This window comes from Daphnia pulex, chromosome 4 (genome assembly GCF_021134715.1).
Source record: "Daphnia pulex isolate KAP4 chromosome 4, ASM2113471v1".
Classification (NCBI taxonomy): domain Eukaryota; kingdom Metazoa; phylum Arthropoda; class Branchiopoda; order Diplostraca; family Daphniidae; genus Daphnia; species Daphnia pulex.
The window spans coordinates 2,529,649-2,547,258 of record NC_060020.1 but is presented as its reverse complement, the minus strand read 5'-3'; the positions used below and the strand labels follow the sequence as shown (position 1 = coordinate 2,547,258).

The window sequence follows — 17,610 nt, the reverse complement described above, 5'->3', positions numbered from 1 at the left end:
TCATTATCTTGTTCTTCTCGCCTCTCGGATATAATGATGTTATTGTCTGTTGATTGTTGTTGGTTGTTGTTGGTTTTCCCCTATCCCCTTTCTCCCTCCTCCTTGGATCAACTAGTACTTGCCGCTACATTCGTTTGTTAGCCAAAAAAGCCGTGATTATCTTTGGAACGATAGTCGAGGGGCAAGATAGGGACACCTGGGACGATGACGCCATCCATCATTTCGTTCGAGTTTGATAACGATCACCCAAATTAATTTTTTTTTCTCCCAATTTTTACGCTGACCCGTAGACGCCCGTGCGTATCTACACAGTCAGACACACACACACCTACTACCCTATCCCCCCTCCAAAAAAAGAGAGATAAAGAGAAAGACATTTGTGCGTTAACAAGAAAAGGAGCAGGGACCCGAATGGAAACAAAAATTAAACCTCGGAGTCTATTGTTATGCACGGGAATCTCTTCTCTGGCTGACACACGAAGAAGAAGTCAGTCCGGTCTTTTGAAAACTGGGCCAAAAATCAGAAAGAAGAAGAAGGAGATGTGGAAAGGGCGGGGCTAGAAGAGAGGAGAAAGAAACGAGCGTTTGGATGGTGAATAAACGTGTCACCCAAGTTCTGTTGAAATCAATCGTAGGAAAAAAGAAAAGAAAATAGAAAAAAAAGGATAAAGGGGGGAAAAAAAAGAAAATCAAGACGAAGGAGATTGGATAAGTCTTGAGATGGAGTCGAGAATTGAGTGTTTTTTGGCATAGTCTGCTGGTTGATGCCCATAAAAGTATAAACGAGGTGGAGTTGTGTGTTCGCTAAAAGGGCGCTTCCACCATTTGTGCTGCTGCTGCTGCCCGCCGTGTGTTTGTTGCGTGTGCGTGTGCGGGGTTGGCTTCGCTGGCCGCCCGCTCTCATTTCACATTTTCATTTTATCTCTGCCCCCGTGTGTGCTGGCCCCGTGCGTTTGTCTGTCTCGGCGACGACGAGTTTGTTGCCAGTCGATCGCCGTCGCGGCACTCGATCAGTTGCTCACTTCAACGCAGTGTCGAATTACAACCAACGCAATCCATCTGCTGCCTCTACTCTCTCCTCAATCTCTGACCAATTTTTCCCGATTTCCCCCCCTTCTCCCTTCTCTTTTTTTTTCTCCCCTCCTCACTCCGCACCTGTCCGTCCGTCTCGTTTTCCAGTCGAAATCGAAGCAACCAACACAACGAACCAAACGAACAAAAACTACCGCACAGCTTCTTATAATCGTGTTTCTTCTTCTTCTGTTTTTTTTTTTTCGATTATTCGTTGCATTATTCCGCCCCACACCGACACCACCACCACCGCGCATCGTCAAAACTCTTCCACCTGCCGCTGCTGAAAAACGCGCACCCAAAAAACAAAACACACAATCTATCTCACTCACTCGTTTTGATCACCCCCCTCCAATCCATCCCGCCTCTCTTCCCTTTATTGGTCCGACCTGTTGGGTGGGAAAACCAAAAAAAAAACTTCCAATTCCTCCAACTTGGTAACCGGATCGCCCGCCCGCCCGCCCGATCTTCGTGTGTGTGTGTCGTTGCCTCTCTGACGGCACTACAACAACAACAACAACCAATTTGGGGTGGCGCGCAACAGTTCGATGTTGGATGTCTTGCGGAGAGGCCCGTGGTGCACACGTACCTGAACGAGTTGCACCTGTGCAGCAACAGCAGCGATAACGACGAAAGCCACGACGACGGAGACATGCCTTCCATTCCTTATTCGCCCAAGACGTCAATGTAAGTTGTTTCGACTTTTTTCTCTTTCTCTCTAATCTTTATTTTCTCTCTCCTTCCCTGTTTGCTTGGATCGTTTTTTTTTTCTTTTTACAACCGTATTATGCGAGAGTCGCGGTGCGTAACCGTGTAGATAGATTCACGGGGGGAGCCAGAAATGAAATTCCAGATTATAAAATGGCCTGATAAAGAAATGAGAGAGAAAAAGAAACAGAAAAAGAAGGTGGAATTGGTGGGATGGCAAGGACGGGTGGACGGATGATGTGTGATGTGTTTTTTCTGTCGTCATGGAAGAGAAGAAGAAAAGAGTCCAAATGGGGGAATATAGCTTATAGAAAATTTAGCCAGCTAGCCAGCCAGCCCCACATATGTCCTGACACATAGTATGTGTATGCATATGTGTGTTCTCAGTGTGTTTTCTGCTGGACGAACGGGGAAGAGCTCACCACCTTAAAAGGCCATCAACGCTGCCGCTCTCTCTCTCTCTCTCTCTTTCTTTCTCTCTTGTCTGTCTTCTTGCGCAGCAGCTCGTCGTCTCTTTTACGGAGGAAATTTTTATGGCTCGTCGCCTTGTGTTCCACCAACAACACACAGCCGCCCCATTTGAAAGAAAAAGGGAGGAGTACACGGACAGCCCAGCTTAGCCAGCACACATGACCACACAACCGTGCACGGTTTTTTTTTTCTTGATTACTTTACAGAAGGGGAAAAAGAAGGAAAGAAAAAAAAAAACAATTTTTATATCTAAGATTATTATTTTGTTTTCTTTTTTTCTTTGGAGGAGAGAATTAAACCAAAAGAAAAAGAAGAGAAAAAAAATATGAATTTGTCTTGAAAGATGCTATTTCACCATTAGTCGATTGCTGGACAAGGCCGGCAACAAGTCTGGATTAGAGAGATAGAGAAAAACAAAAAAAAAAGTAGGGTGTGGATTTGTGATGGGCAGGGTTGGCTTAAAAGATTTTTTAACTTTTCGGTCTCACGCTCGTTGGGTGGAGTTCACCAAAGTACAGACCAACATGGACAGTTTTCTTATTTCTTCTTATTTCTTTTCCCCGTGGTTGCTCAAAAAGACATGTGCTATTGGGTATATATATATGAGGGAGATGTTGGAGTAGTAGTAGTAGTGTGTAGCGTATAGTAACCCTATACGGCCTCCTCCTTAGCTCGCCGACGCTTTGCCTCACGGCCAACTCTTGACGGGCCGCTTTCTTGTTTGATAAATTTTTGTCTCGTTCTTCTCTCGCGCCCATCGAACAGAGAAAGAGAGAGAGAGAGCGGGCGGGCCGAGAGAGAGAGAGAGATGACGTGATCACCCGAAATACAAGAAGATAGATGGTTAAAGAGAGAGAGAGAGAGAGATGTAGAGGATAGAGAGAGAACGGGAGGGGAGGAAAAAAATTTGCCTATTTTGGGGAATCAACCTTGTGATTGTTGTGTGTGTTAGCTTCTTTTGTTTACGGTCACGGGGGGATTTGGGTGTTGATCTTTTTGCGAAGTGGGGGGAAAAAAAGGGCAGGAGAAGGTGACGGCCCTCACATGTCAAGAAATCAGAGAGTTGTGGGCCCAGAGAATGTCAAAGAATTTAATGATGGGTGTGTGTTTCACGTGAGCCCAATGAGAGAAATAGTCAAACAAAAACTGGTTTTTTGGTTCCTTGATTTCCAACGGCAGGTTGAGTGTTTCTTTTCACTTTCGCTGTGAATTTTTTCTCTTATCCAATTGTCTAAATTTGATTTTGGTGTGTGGGCCTTTTTTTTTGTGTGTTGTATAGGTCGTCCAGCCCCCCGCGCCGATCCTCCATCACGACTGTCTACATCGACTCTGAGCAGCAAATGAGCACTCGGGTGTCGACGACGACGCTGATGCAGCAGCGGCGGGACAGCGGCAACAACGGCCGGATGTCGGCCGAATCGGGGCGACGTCTCTCCCAGTCCATTGTCACGTCCTCCACCTCCTCCATGTCCTCTGCCACAGCCTCTTCCACTTGTCTGACGCAAAGCTTGTCCAGCACCCCTCACTTTGCCAACCGCAAAACTGGCCAGCAGCTGACCCTGATGGAGGCCATCCAGACGGGCCTGCTGGACGTGCAGCGCGGCGCTTACATGGATCCGGTGACGGGCAATGTCCTGACGCTGTCGGAAGCGGCCAGCCAGGGGCTGGTGGACCCGACGGCCGCCTCGGCCCTCACCCAGCCCTCGCTAGGATTGAAAGACCCGCGCACGGGTCAGGGCATCTCCCTGATGCAGGCCATCCAGCTGGGCCTCTACGACGCGGGCCGCGGCGGGTTCGTCCACCCGCAGACGCGCGAGCCCGTTTCGGCCGAGGAGGCGCTCCTGATGGGCCTCCTCCTCAGAGACAAGGTAAGCACTCTGGTGGCATTAGGTGTTATTACAGCGGGGCCGCCCTCTTTGGTCGAGGCGCTCCAGCTCGGCTGGATCGATTACGACACCGCCTTCGTCACGGTGCCCCAAAAAGGCGTCAGGTGCTCGCTGCACGAAGCCGTCGTGTCGGAACTGGTGAGCGTTGAGCTCCGTCGGCGCTCCACCCATCTCTACGATGCCCTGCGGCAGGGCCTGATCGATCCCCAATCGCGAATGTTTGCCGACGGGGGCCAGCGGGTCCCCGTGGCCGAGGCCGTTGAGCGCCGGCTCATCGAGACCCAAGTCGCCACCGTGGTCGACCCCAACGGCCGCAGGATTACTTTGGGCGAAGCCGTCGACTCGGGTCTAGTCGATCCCGTTCGCTGCACCCTGAAAGTCGATTCCGTCAAGTCCATTTCGTGGGAGACGGCCCTCCGTGATCAGCTCATCGTCAAGCCGTTGACTTTGAAGGAGTGCGTCGATCGGCAGTTGGTCAACGCCGACGGAACCATCGTCGATCCTCTGTCGTCGCCCAAACGGCCCGTCAGTTGGAATCTGCTCAGGGCCGCCAAGGCCGGACTCTTGGACGTCGACTCGACCAAATCGGTGGCCGACAGCCAAAGCGGACAAACTCTGACGCTGGCCGAAGCTCTTAGCGAAGGCATCGTCATCCCGTCCGGACTCTACGTAGAACGGCCTCACGGCATCACCATGACGCTGGAAGAAGCTGCCGAAATGGGCCTGTTGATGGCCGATGGCATCGAGAGTTTACCCCCTCGACGTCCGTCGACCGGCAGCGAGAACGACCCGCCGTCCAGTGGCTGGCCGCTCAAAGTGGCCATTGAGAGCAAACACCTCGACACCAACAGCGGCCTGTTTGCCGTGCCCGGCACCGACCGCTTGGTCTCGCTCGAGGAGTGCATCCTGCTCAACATCATCCGCTCGGATTCGGCCTCCGTTCTCGATCCGTCCACCAAGCACTACATCCCGATCCTGCGCGCTTTCGAGAAGAAAATCCTCAGCCCGACTGGCCACTACAAGGAGCCCGGCGGCAAAACGCTCAGCATCCGCGAAGCCCTCAATCGCTACCACATCATTTTCGTCGACGACGAAAGCCTCGCCCCGACGTCGCCCATCAAGAGAGGATTTTCACCGCGCCGAGAGCGTCAGCCGTCGGTCGACGGGCCGTCGGCGCCCAAGTTGAGAGCCCAGCAATCCAGCCCGTCGCCGCCGCGCAAAGTGAGCAGTCGGCAGAAGAGCGTCGACGCCGGATCGCCTTTCGACGGACTGCCGCCGCCCGATTTGCAAGACGTTCGCCTGGCGACGGGCGTAATTTTCTCGCCGTCGACCGGAATCGTTTCGATCGACGAGACGAAAGAGACGCTGAATTTGCTGGAAGCTTTAAAGCGAAACATTGTCCAGCCGAGCAAAGTCAAAGTGCGCGATCCGGCTTCCCCGGCCAAGGAGCTGTCGGTCACGGAATCGATCCGCAAGGGCATCGTGTCGAAAGAGACGGGTGATTACAAGTACTCTGGCGGTCGCACGCTGTCGCTGACGGAAGCCGTTCGAATGGGAGTCGTGATGGTGATTGGCCGGCCGGCCAGCGAGCCGGAAGCGGTGATCGATCTTGCCAAGTCGTCCAACAGCTGGAGAGATTTACGCCTGAAACTCATTGATCCGTTTACCGGAGCGGAAGTGACGTGGGAAAGCGCGCTGGAACGTCACATCCTGGACCCCGAAGTTGTCCTGCAATTGGCCGCCAAAATCACCGACCAGCATCAGCCGCTCTTGACGGCCGAACTCCTCGCGTGCATCGTCTTGTCGGATGCAACCACCGGGAAACAGTTGCCCGTCAAAGACGCCCTGGATCATGGAATCGTCTCGGAGAAGCGACTGGTCGAGTTGATCCAGGAACAGAAACCGGTGCCTTACCGCCTGATGGACATGGACAGCATCCCGCTGGACGGCGGCGACCACCGCAAAATGTCGCTGGCCCAGCAAACTCGATCGAAAATCACCACCGAACCGAAATTCAGCGTCGCCATCGGTCGCGCTCGATCCGTCCAACAAGAGCCGGGCAAATTGCAGCGCATCCGTCGAAAAGTGATGAAACCGCGCGAGGCCGCAATCCGCGGCCTGGTGGACGCCCAGACGGCCGAGTTGCTTGAATCGCCGTCCGAATCTGTAGAGACTTTAATGAAGAAACAGAAAATCGACGCCGAGACGACAGGCGCCATTAGCGACATCCTACGCGGCCAGCAGTTGACATTCAGAGAAGCGCTCGATCGTGGCGTGCTGGACAACGAGACGGGCGAAATGCAGTTTCCCGTCGCTTCGAGTGTTTCAATTACTGAAGCGATCGAAAGAGGCTTGTACGACCAGCGATCAAACTGTTTCGTCCATCCGGAAAACGGGAGTTCGCTCAGCCTGGCCGAGGCCATCGAGTGCGAAATTGTCGATCCGCAAACTCAAGTAATTGACACTCGTTCCAAAGAGACGAAATCCGTTTGCCTCTCGCTGGCCATCACGATCGGTTTGGTGGATGAGCAGAGCGGCGACGTTCAAACAGCCAACGGCCCGGTTCCATTGATGGACGCCGTCGCCCAGCGACAGCTTTACTTGCCGTCGCCACGCATCTGGTCGCCGCAAGTGCCACCCATCGGCCTCACGTTGCCCGTCGCTCTCGACCGCAAATTGATCGACGCTTCGACCGTTGAAATGATCCATCCGCTCACCGGTCGCCGCATGCCGCTGGAGCAGGCCATTGAGAGTCATTTGATTTTGGGCATTCCTTATCCAGCCGCCCCGGAATACGTCCTCCTTCGCCGCGCCATTGAGAAGCGCATGCTGGACGTGGATCGTCAAACTTTTACCGACATGACGGGTCGTAAAATGAGCGTGACTGAAGCTCTGGAACGAGGTGTTCTAGTCATCAAGCGTCCGATTCAATATCATTCGAGCATCGTCACGTCGACGGAATCGACTCACTCAATCGAAACGCTCATTTCGACGGAAACTTTGATCACGCGAACGGTTCACTGCGTGTCCGGCTACACTTTGATCGGCGGCGACCAAGTCAAGAACGAACGGACCGGCCGGTTGATGACGCTGGAACAAGCCGCTAGACTTGGACTCATCGTCGGCGTCCAGGCGGATCAACTTTCGTTCCAGGAAGCCGTTTCGGAGGGATTTATTAATTTGGCAGCCGGCACGTTCACCCGCCCTGGCACTCACGAACGCATGACCATCAATCTGGCCTTGAAAGAAGGGTGGTTACGACTGGACGGCTATGCCGACGTCCGATTGAATACGACCAGCTCAAGTATGACGGCTCAGACGCTCATCTACAATCATAACAGCCAGCAGATGATCACCGTCGGCGCTGCTATCCAGGCCGGCCTTTTAGGTCAAAACGGTGAATACCAACAATCCGGTAAACTCATTCCGTTCAGCGAAGCCGTCCGTTTGGGTCTTGTGGCCGTTTTGGGCGTTCCGGAAATGGCCGGTCGCGACTCTGATTCCATGCCCGTCTTATTCAATTTGTCGCCGCTCAGCAATCGAGAAGCCAGCGAACCAGTCCTGGTTTTCCGATCCCGTCGGACGTCCATCCGCAACGCTTTGAAAGAGGAAAGAATCGCCGGACAGGCGCAGTTGATGGTCCGAAAATCACGGATGTCGGTGGACGAAGCCCTTCGTCAGAAGTTGGCCACCCCGTCGGCCATCATTTCCATCGAAGAAGACAATCGAGTCCTTTTGGTTGGCGAACCGGAGCTTCGAATCTCTCCCGTCGACATCCTTGACCGAGATTTCGCCATAGAACAAGGCTTCTACGATCCATCACAAGAATTATTCATCGACTTTGAGACAGGCGATGCCATCCGAGTGGCAGACGCAACTGCTCTCGGCATCCTGGACGGCCGCGAGATTTTGGTCAAAGACTTGCGCTGCAATAGCCTTGTCACTTTGGAAGAGGCGATTGAAAAACAACTGGTGGACACTGACGCGGGTCACATGTTTGATCCCAAAACGGGCAGGAAAGTCCCTTTTTACGAGGCCGTTGAACTCTGCTGGATCGAAGCCAGCCCTGCCGCCCATCGAGCTCACCTGGGCGAATCCATCACCTTCAAATGCGCAGTGACTCGGGGATGGTATGCAGTTGACAGCGGTCTGTTGACTCTACCGAAATTGAAAAAGCCAGTCCAGTTGGCCGTTGCCATCCGACACCAATACGTCAATCCAGATTCTATCATTTACCGATCCTTCAACACGGGCGAAGATTTGACTCTGACCCAAGCCGCTCAGCGGGGATGGGTCGATCTGTCTGCCGGAACTGTCAAGCAGAGCCAAGAATCCAAAGCGATCGATTACGCCAAAGCCGTTCAATCGGGTCTCCTGCAACCCAAGAGGAAATCCATTTCATTGGAAGCCACCATCCGCAATGGAACTTTGGAAGCCAGCAGCGGAAGAGTTACAGAGTCCGTCTGCCGGAAGCTTCTAAATATCGAAGAAACGATTCAATGGGGCTTGATTGACGCCTTCATTTCCGAAATTAGCGACACGAAACGACAAAAAATCGTCTCACTGGAAGAGGCCATCGAGATCCGGATAGTTGACAGCGCCAAGGGTCGCCTGATGAACACAGCTGCCGGCCAGTGGATCGATTTCGTCGCCGCCTTGAAGCAGGGATTGATTTCAACTCACGTGACGACACAGAGCATTTTCGACGCGGTCGAAGACGGACTCTACGATCCGGAATCCAACCGATTTTCCAACCCGTTCACCGGCAGGCAAGAGTCTCTACGTGAAGCCATCGATAGCGGCTTGATTGATGGCTCGTCCGCTCGCGTCCAGCAGGATGACGCAAGTTTCATTTCACTCGAAAAAGCGGCCCTATCTCTGGCAGATCAAAGACTCGACCGGGCCATTGACGAGAAAAAGATTGTCCCGTTACACAAGGCGTGGTCGCTGCAAGAAGCCCTGGCCCATAAACTTTACGAGCGCGAAACTGGGCTCTTCGTCATGTCCGGCAGGGATAAGATGACTCTGCAAACGGCCATTCAGAAAGGTTTCGTTGAAAAAAGCGCCTTGACTGTCAAGGATCCCCGATCGTCTGATATTCTGAGTTTGGCTGATGCCATCAAGATTGGCATCATTGATTCGACGTCGGGCATGGCTGTTGACCCGTCGACAAGTGTCGAAATGGACTTTGTGACGGCCATGGAGCGCGGCCTCATCATTGGCGCCAAGCGTAAATTTTCGGTGACCGAAGCCTTGCTCAAAGGGATGTACGACATGAAATCGGGTCGCTTTTCGACGCTTTCCGAGGTCCGTAAACCCAAATTGCCGACAGATGTCGCCATCCGAAACGGTGTCATTGACTCTACGGCGAATTTGTTCCGCAACTACAAAACGGGCGGCGTGGTGACTTTCGAGCAAGCTGTCCGCGATCAGCTGATCGACGTCAAACAAGGAACGCTCCGCATTTCGGCTAAAGAAACGGTCGATTTCCAGCACGCGCTGGATTCTGGATTTTTGATTGAAGTCCAGCGTCCTCTCTTCCTCAGTGAGGCTATGGTCAAAGAAGTCTTCGATGACCAGACGGGCCTCTTCCTCGACCCACTGACTAGCCAGTGGCTGACACTTGTCGAAGCCATCGATAACGGACTCATCGATCCCGAGTCGGTCCACGTCAAAGACACCCGCAATGGGTTCCTGCGGAAGATTTCCTTGACGACGGCCATTGAATTGGGTATGATCGACGGGAAGACCACCCGCGTTTTGGACCTGTCGAGCAACCAGGAGTACACGCTGGCAGAATCATTTGCCAATGGATTGATTGTTGACAGCAAAGCTCCCGTTTCCATCCAGCGAATGATTCATCAAGGCCTTTACGATGAAGCCACCGGCCGCGTCACCGATCCCAATAGTGGCCGACAGATAACAATTCACGAAGCGCTCAGACGTTGCGTTCTTCATCCGTTTTTGCCGTGCTTCTTTGATAGACAAACCGGTCATCTGTTGAGCCTGTCCGAAACGTGCCGGAACTGGATCATTGATCGCCAAACGGGTCTGTTTCGACCTCCGCATTCCAAGCTGGAAATTCCGTTAAACAAGGCCATGGAACGTGAATTGATTCTCGATATCGAGCGGCCCTTCTCGCTCTACGACGCCATCCGCGTCGGCTTCTTCGACCGGCATCGCAACTGTTTTTTCCACCCCACCAACGGCCGCCGACTCAATCTCGATGCTGCCTGCAAGGAAAACTTGATTCAATCGACGAAGTCCATCGTTAAACATGGCAAAACGGGCCGCTACATGAAACTGAACGAAGCTGTTTCCACTGGATTGATCGATGCGGAGCGCAACGTCTACTGCCTGCCCGGCACTGGAGATTTGACCTTACCCCAAGCCTTGGAGCGCTGTTTCATCGTGACGTCAAGGTCGGGTCTGACGCTCGAAGAAGCCATTCGAAACGGGCTTTATGCCCACGAGACGGGCAAATTCGTCGACCCTTCAGTTGGTGATTTATTGGACTTGAACCAGGCGCTGAAACACGGGTTGATTGATGGCTCCACTACGGCCCTCAAGGACGCATCCACTGGCAGTTTGAAAAGTCTGAATAGCGCCGTTGAAGACGGAGACATTGACGGGGTCCGCGGAAGGGTGGTCGAAGCCCGAGGCAAGCGATCCATGAACTTGGAAACGGCCGTCAAGCAAGAAGTGATTGTCACCGTTGAGCGAGCATTGACATTCGATCAGGCCGTCCGCGATGGCGCCATCGATTTGAACGTTGGCACCTTCGTCGACCCGCGAAATTCGTGTCGTCACACCCTCGAAGAAGCCATCCGATACGAATTGATTGACCCCACATCGGCTGTCATCAAGCACCCGCAAACCGGTCGCTTTATCACAGTCAAACGAGCCATCATGGAAGGTATCGTCGACATGCGCAAACGGGCCGTCGTGAACCCGCAAACCGGTCATTTGGGTCCGCTTTGCATCATTTTCGAACAAGGAACGGTTGTGTTCCACCGACAGACGATTGGATTCGACGAAGCCATCGAGCAAGGCCAATTCAACCTGAAAATGGCCCGTTTGATGGAACCGGCCAGCAGCGAAGAATTGAATCTGAAACAAGCCATCGCGTTGGGCTGCTTGAATTCGGATTCCGTTTTGGTTAAAGACAATTTGCACAAACAGCTTCTCAAACTCTCGGCCGCCTTCGAGCTGGCCTTGGTCGATGCCGATCAGGGTCTCGTTTTGGACAATTCCAGCGGTAAACAAGTGTCCCTTAGTGAAGCGTTAGCTACGGGTCTAATAGTCACACCCAAACGACAGCTCTCCCTGATAGAAGCGATCGAATTCGGCCTTTACGACCGTGAAATGGGTCTCTTTACCGATCCCTTTACCCAGCGCTCGCTAACCCTTGCCCAAGTTGTCGATGCGTCACTACTGGATTTGTCGACTAACTTGGCCAAAGACCCCAAGACGGGTCGCATTGTCCCCATAATCCAGGCCATTGAAGAAGGTCTAGTGGATGCCTCTTCCGGCCGATTGGCCAACATGAACTTGGCGGAAGCCTTATCCAAAGGATTCCTTTTGACGACTTCTGCCCGGGTAAGCCTAGCTAGCTTCCGGTTTTCCGTCGGTATGACTTACGCTCGGTACCACCACCTGCTACATTTGTGTTACAAAAGCGCTTCCGTCATCCCGCTAACTTAATCGGAATAATCCCCACATATTGATGACATACATGTTGAATGTATTTGTCGGAAGATGAACAACCTCCTCCTCCTCCCCCCTCAAGGTTCCGGTTTCCGTTGTCATTCCAGCTTATTGTAATCGCGCGGAATATGGAATCTTCCTACATACTAATCCATAATAACTCTTTGCTAATTTTCCGTTCGTTACATTTCTAATCCGTTTTTTATTCGTTAACCGTGGTGGAAGGGTGAAGGTTAATTAATCCAAAAATGATGAAGATAAAGGTGTGCCAGTGCCCCCCGTACCGTAATGTTTCAGTGCGTGTGCTTGTATGTTCGAATTTGAATGCTTGTTGATGATGATTTCCTTTTGTATTTTATTGTTAGTCTTGTTCGTTTTGATTAACTTGATTAACTTTTCTTCTCCCCCACTTACCCGGCTCCGGCACTTTACGCTTTTTGTTCTCTTTTATCGTCAATTTGCAGCAAGCCATGGAGGAAAGGTACAAGCTATGCGATGATGGTATGGCTCGTCTCCTCGTCTGGATTTCCAACGTTGAAGCCCAACTGGCCAACCAAGATACTGTCCGTGAAGATGTGGCTGAATTGAAGAATCAAATTAACGTTATCCGAGTAATTTTCCAAATAATCCCAATCATCTTTCTTTATTGATTTCCGTATAACTATATTTATGATCTTTCAGGGCGTCCGCGATGATTTGGAATCGCATTCCCGCCCGGTCAACGCCTGTTTAGATCAGGTGCGGCAAATCGTCAGCCAAGGTGGTGAATTCCTCTCGGCCGATGAGATCAACACCCTGGAAGCTAAAGGTCAGGAACTGAAGAAACGTTATGACAACGGAACCGACCAGACCGAAAAGTTGCTCCGCAAGGTGTCGATTGCGCTGGACGAACTGCACAAATTCCGCACGGAAATCACCAATTTCAAGACGTGGATGGTTAAATCTAATAAATTGGCCGAAGAAAAAGAGCGCCAACTGGCCAACCTTAGCCGAGTGCAGGCAAATGCGGAAACGACAAGAGAATTCGTCAGTGATGTCATCGCACACCAGGCGGATCTGCGCTTCATTACCATGGCCGCCCAAAAGTTTGTCGATGAATCAATGGAATATCTCGTCGTCCTCAACGACTTCCGCGATCGTTTACCACAGAGATTGAGACGCATTGAACCCTCTGAACTGTTGGTCAAGGCCGAAGTGGTGGAAGTCACCGAGGACTATCAGGTACTGTTTAATTGCCTTTGGTTTGATTTGGCTAGTCCTTTCGTTGATGACTAACTCTCCATTTCCACTTACAGACATTGATGAAGCGAGCCAACAAGTTGTCCGACAAGATGAGCGACATTAACAGCAAGCATAAGGATTACCAGGACATTGTGACCAAAGCCAAAGCCTGGCTGAAAGAAGTCGAACCAAAAGCCACGAAAATCGTTAACGAGCCACTCGGAGCCGAACCCAAAATGGTCGAGGATCAACTTGGCCGTGCCAAAGCCCTCAATAATGACGTTGTTGCCAACGAACGACTGGTTAATCACACCGTTCAGGCGGCGGCTAGTTTGTTGACGGCCCTAGATGGCGACGTTTCTGAGGTTGAAAAAAGCAACCTTCAAAGCGTTCCTGCTGATATCCAAGAACGCTACAAGAAGTTACTGGATGCCTTGGCTGACAAATGCCAATTCTTGGACAATGCGCTCGTGCAGAGCCAAGGAGTTCAAGAAGCTTTGGATTCGCTTGCCAACTGGCTCAGCCAGGCTGAAAATCAGCTCAAGTAAGTGAAGTTTTGCATAAACCTTTTGAAGTCAGGATTTATTTAAAATGTATATGTTGTTGTTGTGTAGGACTATGACACGGCCAACCAGTTTGAATAAAGATCGACTGGATGAACAGCTCCGAGAACATCGGGTGTTGGTAGCTGACATTGAAAGCCACCGCCCCAGTTTCGAGAGTATTAACGAAGCTGCAGCTGCTCTTATCGCAAATCCGGATAACGCCCGTGTGGCTCGCAAGATTGAAGCTAAAATGAAAGACATGAACTCGAGGTAAATTACAACTATTAAACTATCTCAACAAGAAATCGTCAGTGTAATAACTTTGGTTTTCAGGTACGAGAAACTTCAAGATAAGGTGTACAAGAGAGGATATGTGTTGGAAGAAATCGCCAAGTCGTTGGATAGTTTCATCAACTCGGTCTCCCAGTTCGACGACTGGTACCAACAAGTCTGGGAAATCCTTGACTCTTCTGATCAGGAAGAAGCCGATCAACTCGGTGCAAGGATCGAAGATATTTCTCGCCAAAAAGATCAACGCAGAGAAGACTTCGACAACATGCTCCAGAATGGCAGGACTTTGGTCGTCAAGAAAGACATCGCCGACGCTACTCCTATTCGAGAAAAAATCAAAAGTAATCTAATGATACAACTGATTCGTAATAATGTGTATCTAACAACGTTTGTTTTTCAGCATTGGAAATGCAATGGAAGGATTTGTCGACAGTCATTGATCAAAGTCTCAAGGACGGCAAGGCCAGAACTGATCAGCTCAACACCTACGAGAAACTGCGCGATCAAGTTCTCGAGTGGTTGACCAAAAACGAAGCTCGAGTCGACACCCTGGAACCCGTTGCAGTGGATGCAGACATCCTCAAGCGACAAACGGATGAACTTCGAGTAAATTTCACTTGCTTATCTCCTCATGTTATTTGACTATTGAAATGTTCTGTTTGGTTTTCTAGCCAATCATGAAAGAATTCCGCGACTACGAGACCACCATTAGCCGCGTAGCTGATTTGGGTTACGCTTACGAAAACATGACTCGACTCGTAGGAGACGGTTCCCGCAAATCGAGTATCGCGTCACCTTCGAAGCGAGCTTCCATTACGACTCGTAAGTACCTTTTTCTTTTGTTTGTAATTCACATCTTAGGCCTTGTAGTGGTAGTTCAGTGCTTAGTAGGCACTAGATGGTTGTAGACGGAATGTTTGCTGTTCATGTAGTCGATTTGGTGAGAAAAAGCGTTGACGTGTTGTGTCTGTAGTGCGCCGTTCGTCACAAGATGTGCGCCGCCCATCGCAGGACTTGCGCCGTCAGTCGCAAGACTTGCGAAGTCCGTCACCGATTAAAGTAGGTATGGGGGCGTTACCTATCAACCAGCTGATCAGCAGCGTCGCGTCCAGCGGCTTCAATAGTCGAAGATCTTCACAAGACTTTTACGGCTCGGAAGGTAGATAGTCAAAAATCCAATGCTCCTGCCAACAAAAAGGAGCACTCGGCCTATGCTTGTTGGCCAAAAATAAATAGGCTACATCGCACGACGTGGATAATACGTCCATAGCTCACGATATAACACGCGCATTTTTAACTCGGCTTTTCCCCGCTTGCAATAATATCGTATTTTTTTTTTTTTAATAATCCGAATTCAAGACTTGATCCAGTGTGGCTTCACATAACTGCTTGCAACGAAAACAGAAGCACCTGGCTTTACTGTTATTTTGACTCAATCGATCTAATTGGAATATTTATATTTTTCTAGACTCTTCCGTCGTGGAAAAGCAAATCAAGGACATTAACGATCGCTACAGCCAGCTCCTCTCAAAGGTCAATGACCGAAAAGCGGAATTGGAATTGATGACTGAAGAAGCCAAGAAGCACACAGACGCGCTTCGAACGCTGGTCGCCTTCCTGGATAAGGTCGAACGGCAGTTACCTCGCGATTCGGCCGTTCCTCAAACGAGGGACGACGCCGAGAAGCAGTTGAGAAGTGTCAAGAATGTATTGGAGGATATGTATGACAAACAACCACAACTTGATACCCTCAAGACTCAGGTACGCATTTTTTCTTCCTCTGTTTTATGTTTGTTAGACTTTGTTTTAAATCGTTTTATCTTTCATTGAATGATGTAGGTGTCTGAACTACTTCGGAGGAAGAGCGGTGTCCCTGGCGCAGATGCTCTACAAGATCAGATGATGTCTGTCTCTGGTCGTTGGAAGGACCTGCAGGATCGTTGCAAAGCTCGCTCTAAATTTTTGGAAGACGTCAAAGATTTCCACGATACTCACGACCAGTTATCGGCTTGGCTTACAGCCAAAGATCGCATGATGTCTGTCCTGGGTCCGATTTCCTCCGACCCACGTTTAGTTCACCATCAGCTCCAGCAAGTTCAAGTCTTGCGTGAGGAGTTCAAGGTATTGATCTTATCTTTTCTTGTTTCTTTTAAGGGGTTGATTATATTTCTTTTATCAAACAATTAGGCACACGAGCCGCAGGTTCAGCATTTGGAACGCTTGGCAGATTCAATTTTGGAGATTGCCGAACCCAATTCGAACGATGGACGCAAAGTTAACGACAAAGTGGTTTCGATCTCCGCCAAATGGTCGGATTTGATTGGTCGTCTCGAGGAACGCAAGCAAAACTTGGACGCCGCATCAGGCACGAGTCGCCAGTTCTACGCCAGCCTAGGCCAGCTACAGGATGCTCTGCAAAAGATTTCTGATAATCTGGAGGAGTTGGCCGTCGAAAATGTCTACCCAGAAGAGATACTTAAACATCTGGAAGACCTCCAAGACCAACTAGAGGGTCAGCGGCCATTGATTGCTGGTCTGGAAACCGTCGGCGAACAATTGTGTGCAGTTTTGAGCGATGCCTCATCTAAAGCGGAGGTCGCCCAGAAACTCAGCCAAATTGACAAAATGCATGCCCAACTCCAAAAGAAATTGGACAACCGTCGTGCGGAACTCGAGAATCTTTTGAAAGACAATCGGGAATTCGAAGATCAATGTGGGCAGCTGCAAGAATGGTTGGGCGATTGTGCCCGTCTACTAGTTGACGCATTACAGGTTTCCGCAGATCGCGATATTTTGCGTCGTCAATTGCAAGATAACGAGCCAGCCTACAAAGATGTGATGGACAAGGAGCATGAAGTCATCATGATGTTAGACAAAGGTCAAGAGTTGGCAAACCAGTCGCCAAACAAAAACGACGCCAAGGCTTTCAACAAGTTGTTGGAGAGAATCCGTGGAGACTGGAACAAAGTCCGCCAAGAGACTGTCAGTCGCCACCGCCGATTGCAGACTTGCATGGAACTCTGTCGTAAATATGATGGATCCCAAGAAACGTTCATTCCATGGCTTGACCAAGCTGAAGAGAAACTCAATCAGATGCAACCAGTTGCCTTCAAGAAAAGCGACTTGGACGCACAAGTTAAAGAGCTGCAATCCTTCCGCAATGATATGTCCAGACACAGCGCCACATTTGAGACGAATAAGTCTCTCGGAGAATCTTTCCTGTCGGCATGCGACATTGACAAAGACGGTGTCAAGAGCGAGCTGACAACCACCAAGCAACGTTGGGATCAAATTAATGCTGCCGTCCTGGAACGTTCTCAATCACTGGAGGATATTGCTCAGCGATTGGCTGAGTTCATCGAACTCTTGCGCGATTCGCAACATGCCATGCAACGTTGTGAGGATCGACTTTCTTCTCATGACGCCTTGGGAGCTGCAGCCCGCGATTCCAGATTGCTGGATCGCATCCGAACACTCCTGGATGAAGCCGTTCTTCTCGAAAAGGGGGTAGACCGTGTTCAGCAGTACGCCTCTGGATTAGTGGCTGATGCTGCTAGCCATGAATCTAACGCTAGCCATATTCAAGACCAGGCTGACGATCTCGCCAGACGTTATTCTGAATTACGAGCCCAGCTTGAGGACCGTTGCAATATGCTGGAGACAGCCTCTGTTGCTGTCTTGCAGTTTAATGTAAGTAATTTTATTGATTC

At 50.6% G+C, this 17,610-nt stretch overlaps 1 protein-coding gene across 10 annotated transcripts in view; it reads left to right on the top strand.

The window, feature by feature from the left end:
• Positions 1-17,610, top strand: part of LOC124193257 (microtubule-actin cross-linking factor 1-like) — a 67,059-nt gene that overhangs the window by 34,808 nt on the left and 14,641 nt on the right. For 4 of the 10 annotated variants that reach the window (XM_046586990.1, XM_046586992.1, XM_046586991.1 and 1 more), the window contains 13 exons: positions 1,616-1,758; positions 3,530-4,118; positions 12,308-12,454; positions 12,525-13,064; positions 13,139-13,608; positions 13,679-13,879; positions 13,943-14,241; positions 14,301-14,506; positions 14,572-14,722; positions 14,874-15,059; positions 15,369-15,661; positions 15,740-16,021; positions 16,088-17,590. In XM_046586990.1, coding sequence (XP_046442946.1) covers positions 1,616-1,758; positions 3,530-4,118; positions 12,308-12,454; positions 12,525-13,064; positions 13,139-13,608; positions 13,679-13,879; positions 13,943-14,241; positions 14,301-14,506; positions 14,572-14,722; positions 14,874-15,059; positions 15,369-15,661; positions 15,740-16,021; positions 16,088-17,590 — 5,010 coding nt within the window. The remainder of the gene's footprint in view (positions 1-1,615; positions 1,759-3,529; positions 4,119-12,307; positions 12,455-12,524; positions 13,065-13,138; positions 13,609-13,678; positions 13,880-13,942; positions 14,242-14,300; positions 14,507-14,571; positions 14,723-14,873; positions 15,060-15,368; positions 15,662-15,739; positions 16,022-16,087; positions 17,591-17,610) is intronic. The other 6 variants (XM_046586995.1, XM_046586994.1, XM_046586997.1 and 3 more) reach the window with 3 other exon arrangements.